The 6,501-nt window shown below is 43.4% G+C and overlaps 1 protein-coding gene and 1 long non-coding RNA gene across 3 annotated transcripts in view; one reads left to right on the top strand and one right to left on the bottom strand.

Annotated features, from left to right (window-relative positions):
• The window catches only part of LOC117952723, a 20,136-nt gene extending 18,463 nt beyond the window's left edge, over window positions 1-1,673 (bottom strand). Inside the window, exon 1 of the long non-coding RNA XR_004658491.1 lies at window positions 1,664-1,673. This is a non-coding gene — a long non-coding RNA (uncharacterized LOC117952723). The remainder of the gene's footprint in view (window positions 1-1,663) is intronic.
• Window positions 1-6,501, top strand: part of LOC117952675 (MAGUK p55 subfamily member 4-like) — a 61,215-nt gene that overhangs the window by 41,077 nt on the left and 13,637 nt on the right. For both annotated transcript variants that reach the window (XM_034885160.1, XM_034885161.1), the window contains 8 exons: window positions 2,875-2,933; window positions 3,057-3,110; window positions 3,201-3,221; window positions 3,339-3,377; window positions 3,745-3,912; window positions 4,025-4,105; window positions 6,065-6,158; window positions 6,368-6,476. In XM_034885160.1, coding sequence (XP_034741051.1) covers window positions 2,875-2,933; window positions 3,057-3,110; window positions 3,201-3,221; window positions 3,339-3,377; window positions 3,745-3,912; window positions 4,025-4,105; window positions 6,065-6,158; window positions 6,368-6,476 — 625 coding nt within the window. The remainder of the gene's footprint in view (window positions 1-2,874; window positions 2,934-3,056; window positions 3,111-3,200; window positions 3,222-3,338; window positions 3,378-3,744; window positions 3,913-4,024; window positions 4,106-6,064; window positions 6,159-6,367; window positions 6,477-6,501) is intronic.

Raw genomic sequence — 6,501 nt, 5'->3', positions numbered from 1 at the left:
TGACCACTACGCTGCATTTGAGGTTCTCCCCAAAATAGAGGCATACTCTGTGAAATACAAAAGAACAGACATAGTCTTCGACATTTACCAACAATCCAGTTTGAAGGCAGAAGCTAGGTCAAAAAGAGGACATGGAGCCAGACACAAAGTGACCAGCAATGGCAAAATACCTCAAAACTGGCGGAACTTTCTCAGAGATGATGAGAATAAAACTGAGTTGTTCCACTTCCTTGCTGACGGCCATTGGCGGCCATTTTGAAAAATCAAGTGGCTAACGTTACTTTTCAAATTATTGGCCCCAGAGGGATAACCACACCAAATTTGGTGCTTGTATCCACTTGTGAACGATTTCCCCCCTTATCTGCCCCACTAATTGGTAACAAGACTATAGTCAATAAGAACTGGGAGGGGGTAGTTGAGAAGGTGGAAGGACGATTGAATAAGTGAAAATGGCTGAAACCCCAACTGTCATTTAGAGTCAGAGCATTAATTATTAATAATCTGGTAGTGTCTGCTCTCTTAGTGGATTTCTTTGGGGACAGGTTACATTGGGTATCTCAGGGTGTTTTATTTTTACCAAAAGAGGAGGGTGGGCATGGCCTGGTACATCTAGAAAGTAGGGTGGCAACTTTTAGAGTACAGTTTGTACAAAAATATCTCATGTGTCCAAAAGACCTGTTTTGGAGAGATGTGACAAGTAGCTTGTTAAGACGGACGGCTGGTAGATACCGCTAGGTTTTTAATGGCTTTTAAGTTTATAAAATTGTGTGGATTATCTCCTTTTTATCAGTCACATTTTAAGGTAAGGTAACTTTTTTGAGTGGAACAAAGTTATGCCTACGTGTTCTCTGCACTGGCTGTTAGAGGAGCCCCTCATACATGGGGCTAGGATGGACGTTCAGGACAGCAGGACACCGGGCCTCACCAACATGCTGTGCACCGCAGGAGCTTTCTCCCTGAGGAGAAAAGTGGAGGCACGTACATCGGCTGTGGCTTCTCTTCTGGGGTAGAGGTCTCTTTGATAGACCAGGACCGTCCTAGAGAAGTGGACTGGAGACTGAAAGAGGGAGAATGTCAGATGCTCTGAGGGATTTGAATAGCTAATTGTCTGATTTAAAGATTTATTCTGTACAGAAAACACGTTGTGTGGCTGATAGTTATGTTTAGATGTCAGAGAGACTAAATCCGTTCAGATCACGGATCATCTCCAGTGTGTCGTTAATTAAAATCAGCAACAGATTTCATGTAGAGCACTTTGCCAGCTACTCTGTCATAATTAAAACAACTGGAGTTGATGTGTGGGTCTGATTATATTTTATTAAATCGGAATCGCAAGTGTTTTTGTCACTTCCTGTCCAGCCTGAAGGCTGCACGAATCGGCTGGAAACTGTCCACCTTTACAGCAGCTTTTTGTCCCCGCCCCCACTGCTGCCGCCTGCTCTCGTCTACTTTCCAGGCGAGGCGCAGTTCATCTCAAACGAGTAGCCACCAGCTTAGCGCATGTTGAGCTATTTGTTTACAAACACACGCTGATGCACAGCTGGACAATGGAATAGTCCAATGTAGTGGGGACTGGGGGGCAGTTTCTCATCATGAATTAAACAATTGGATAGCACTTTAGCGTATCAATGTTTAGAGATAATTAATTGGTGAAAAGTAAGACAACAAATCGTAACCATAAGTTTATGAGGCGTTTTAGGGGGCCCTTGGTAGCTTGGGGACCAAGGCAATTGCCTACCTTTGCCTAATGGTAAATCCGCCTCTGGCAGTTATAACTCTCTTACAGAGGAAACGGGATATGTAAGAGATCAGAAACTGGCGTCCTGTGTCTCTTCTCTGCAATGACTATAAAATCCTGTCCAAAGCATTGGCCAACAGACTGAGAGGTGTGATGGAGATGGTGACCCGCGGCTCTACTCCGAGCTCCTCTCGGATGACTAAGCTTCTCACCCTATCTCTAAGGGAGACGCCAGCCACCTTCCTGAGGAAACCATTTCGTCCGCTTGTACCCTCTGTGCACAAGTGTTGTGTGAAATTCCTGAACAGGTATAAACTGGACGGTAGAGTGGACACAGTGTGGAGACAGAGTCTGGGAGTGGACAGTGTTGTTAATCCTGCCTGGAGGGTTTTGTATAAATTGCCTCTAGAGAAAAGAACTGGGGATTTACAGTGGAGGAATTTACATGGCGCCATTGCTGTGATTGCTTTCATTTCTGGCATCAATCCAACAGTTTTAGTTGGTTGTCCATTCTGTGGACAAGTGGAGACAGTTTTTCACAGTTTTTCTGAATGCCAGATACTTTGGCTGCTGTTTGTGGTGCTGAAGACGTTTTTGCTATGTTTTGGTGGGACGTGATCTAAGGTTGCTTTCATCTTTGGAGCCGGCTATAAAAAAGCTGCTGCTTCTAAATGGCAGCTACTTAATCTGATTGGTGGAGAGGCCAAAATGTCCATCTACAGCAGCAGGAAGCATAAAGTAGAGGACAGGTCGGGACAGGAAGCACTTCCTGTTTTCATCTCTCTGGTGAAAGCCAGGGTTTTTTGTTGATTTTTGATTTTATAAAGCTATGAATAACATTGAAGAGTTTCGGAACCAGTGGTTTTATTAAGATACATTATGCTACGTGATAGGGAGGTAATTTGGTGTTTAACAATGTGTTTAGGTAGACATGATTGATTGAATGATTGTTGTGTAAACTGCCTGTTTGTTGATGTGCAATATTTTTTATGGCTCTATTTATTATAAAGGAAAAACATGTGGTTTTTATTTGGTAAAATAAACACTTTTTTTAAAGACTCTCTCTCTCTCTCTGTCTCTGTCTCTCTCTCTCCCTGTCTTTCTCTCTGTCTCCCTGTCTCTCTCTCTCTCTGCAGTAAACTGAAGGAGCATTGGTGGTGTCAGCCATTACACGTCCATACTTGCATCAGGACCTGTGAGCACGTTGTTATTATTACTTTTATCTGCACTTTTTTCGACACTATATATATAGAGAGAGATTTATATGTGTGCTGTAGATATATAAATCTCTAAAGAACTAATCCCTTTTATATTTCAGTATCTGTTCCAGAGGACGATCGGACACACGCTGAAGACAAACACAAAGTCACAGGTAACACACCTACAACACAACCAGAAATACACAATCCAGTTTTCATAGAGTGAAATTACTCATCATCTTCTGTTCGTCTCTTCTCCACAGAGCTGGAAAAAATACATTTTGGTGTTTCTTTATATATTTCACAATGGAATAGGCTACTTGTCTGTGTTAACTATCTACTTGTGAATACATTAATAAGTGTGCTTTAGTGTAAAGTGAGTGAATGTATTCTTCCTTCAGATGAAGACGATGCTGATATTACTGATGGAGTCTACCTGGGTAAGATACACTCCATTAGGTTCTTTAACATGGAAAAAAGAATTTAAAAAAATGTAAACATATACAATATATATACTGTAGGTACGGGTTAGGGGGTTAGTTATGGGTTAGGGTTAGGGGGTTAAGGTTAGGGACTGGCTAGGGTTAGGGGAATGGGTACAGTTAGGGTTAGGGGGTTAGGTACAGGTTAGGGGGTTAGGTACGGTTAGGTTTAGGGGGTTTGGTACGGGTTAGGGTTAGGGGGTTAGGTATGGGTTGGGGGGTTAGGTATGGGTTAGGGTTAGAGGGTTGTACAGGTTAGGGTTAGGGGGTTGAGTACGGGTTAGGTTTTCATTGATGAATTGACTGATTGATTTGTGTTGACCAGCTGGTTTCCGGCGGAGTTTCCGTCTCTTTCGGAGGATGTCCTCCAGGAAGAGACGGCAGTCCTGCACCTCGTGCTTGCCCAGCAGCGACACCCTGTCCACTCCCTACGAGGAGGTGGCTCTATACCAGCGCCCCCTGCAGGAGAACCCCCGCCTCATCATCCTCGTTGGTCAATATCTCAACCATCCTCGTTCCTATCCTCAGACAATCTTAATTCTCCATTTCTCTACGATATCTACTGTGTATAATGTATTTATAAAGAATACATTTCATCCATCCAGGTGCTGCAAAAGTTGGAGTTAACGAACTGAGGAAGAGACTCATCAAATTGAACTCATTGACCTTCCAGGCACCCGTACCTCGTATGTGCAAATCTAACACGTCTAACATTCAAAGTGTTTTAACACTGGTTATAATAAGTGTAATGAAACCGATATCTGAGGATATAATCTTTAAAAAAAATCCTTTAAGTCTGAGAAACTTTCTCAAATATTGACTCAAAGCGTATCTCAAAGTAATTAGAGAGAGGGCAAAAGACATGCTGGAAATCGCCACAGGCACAAACCCCTCAGAACATGTGCGCCTATGCCACTTGAATCAGATGTTTGACCAAGATAATCTCATTCAGAGACGCATAAATTCATACACAACATTTCCTACTACAGCTTGTATTGGAATAACTTGTGCGGACACAAACATCTCACTGGCACTACACCATCTAGGCCTTTTAAGTAGCATTCTCAAAAGCCTCATTATATGCTACCTGTGATCGTTTCATGCTTCCCGTCTTAAAATTACAATATATAACTAGAACTGCACGCAGTTTCAACAGGGTCCAAGCCTCCCTCGCCAGTCGGCCCCAGCGACCCGGGGAGAGCTCGAAAGCGGAACCCAAAGCGAACTACAGAAGCTTTGCTTGGTCATGAAATGCGCACACAATTACGTAGCAAAATTCTTCATACAACATGTTGTCGTGGCCATCTGGAGATGCTACACACCAGGTTTCGTGCAGATCTGTCTTCATTGTAGCGCCAACTGCTGGTCAACATGGTGTAATATTTGGTAGGTCTGGTCGGCTACCCACTGTACATCTACCCTGTAAATTTCAAGTAATTCACTTTAGTTTAAGTGGTTAATCTGAACGTTGGTCCATAGGCCACGCCCACTTGAACCAATCAGTACCCCACTGTAAGGACCACCTCAGGAGTGGGCCTAGATGGTATCGATCAAATTTTGTAAAATTCGGATGAGCGGTTCATGAGATATAAACTTGTTGTATTTATAGCGCCCCCTAGTGGTCAATGTTCGTGAAATTTGTTTCAGAACCTCAGAGGCTCATGGCAAGGAATGTTCTCAAGTTTGGCTTTGATAGAATTTATTTTGGCCGAGATATGGCAAAGTCAGCGTTTTTTTTTTTCAGCGTTAGCTACACAAATTTGGTTGCCCGTAATATGCGCCAGTTTTATTCTATAAAAAACTTTATGCAAACTTTTGTCAGGCCAGTCTGGAGATGCTATGTGCCGAGTTTCGTGCAGATCCATTGAACGGTCTAGGAGGAGTTCGAAAAAGTTGGTTTTCGATAAATTGCGATGTTTCACGCATAAAAGTCTAGGCGGAAGTGGGCGTGGCCTATATGACGAGTTCCAGTTAGATCCAGGGAACGCGTGGATGTAAGGTTTTTTATATCGGATGTACGGTTTTATAGGTATAACTTTTATAGGAGTTATAGGGCCAAACGCGTTTTTTCTGGTATAGCGCCACCTAGTGTCGGAAGTGGGGTATTTTTTTGCGCCTGAGGTCTTTGCGGACTTTCGGACCAGTCCTGAAAATGGCGCGTCGCCACCATGTACGGTTTAGGCTGCAGCATCACTTTTATGCGGAGAAGAATAATGATGATGATGAATAATAATAATGGAGGAAAATCCTAGCGAAAACAACAGGGTTCCACAGCCCAGCTGTGTGAACCGCGTTTCGCTTGCGATTACTGCGGTGCACGCATCCTCGGGCTTGGACCCCTAATAATGGATAATGGATAATGGAAAATCCTAGCGAAAACAATAGGGTTCCACAGCCCTGCTGTGTGAACCGCGTATCGCCTTGCGATTACCGCGGTGCACGCATCCTCGGGCTTGGACCCCTAATAATAAAGTATATATATTTTTATGTATTTACTGTACATATGTATAATATATATGTGTGTGTGTATGTGTACTAGTATATAGAGGTGTACAATTTGCAAAAACATTTCTACAGCCTCAGAACACATACTAAACTTAGTGATTGCTAACAGGTTTTGATTGGCTGTCGCCCTGTTCCTGCAGACACCTCTCGTCCAATCAGAGCAGTGGAGCAGATGGGAAGAGAGTACCACTTTGTCACCAAAGAGCTGTTTGAGTACATGGTCTGTAACCACAGGTACACACCTCTCTTTTCACCGTCTACATGGATTGGTTTGGGGTTTTTTATGCATATTTATATTGCTGTGTGTGTGTGGCTCTGCATTTGTGTATTTGCGTGTCTGTGTATATGTGTGTGTGTGTGTGTGTGTGTGTGTGTGTGTGTGTGTGCATGTGCGTGTGTGTGTCTCTGTGTGCTTGCGAGTGCATGTGTGTGCGTATGTGGAGGTTTGTGGAGTACGGCGAGTACAAGAGCCACCTGTACGGGACCAGCACCGATGCTATTGACGAGGTTCTGAAACGAGGACGGATCTGCATAATTGATGTTGAACCAAATGTGAGTTTCATGATAACTTGGATCA

Source organism: Etheostoma cragini, chromosome 11, assembly GCF_013103735.1.
Source record: "Etheostoma cragini isolate CJK2018 chromosome 11, CSU_Ecrag_1.0, whole genome shotgun sequence".
NCBI lineage: Eukaryota > Metazoa > Chordata > Actinopteri > Perciformes > Percidae > Etheostoma > Etheostoma cragini.
This window is presented reverse-complemented; position numbering and strand designations above follow the sequence as displayed.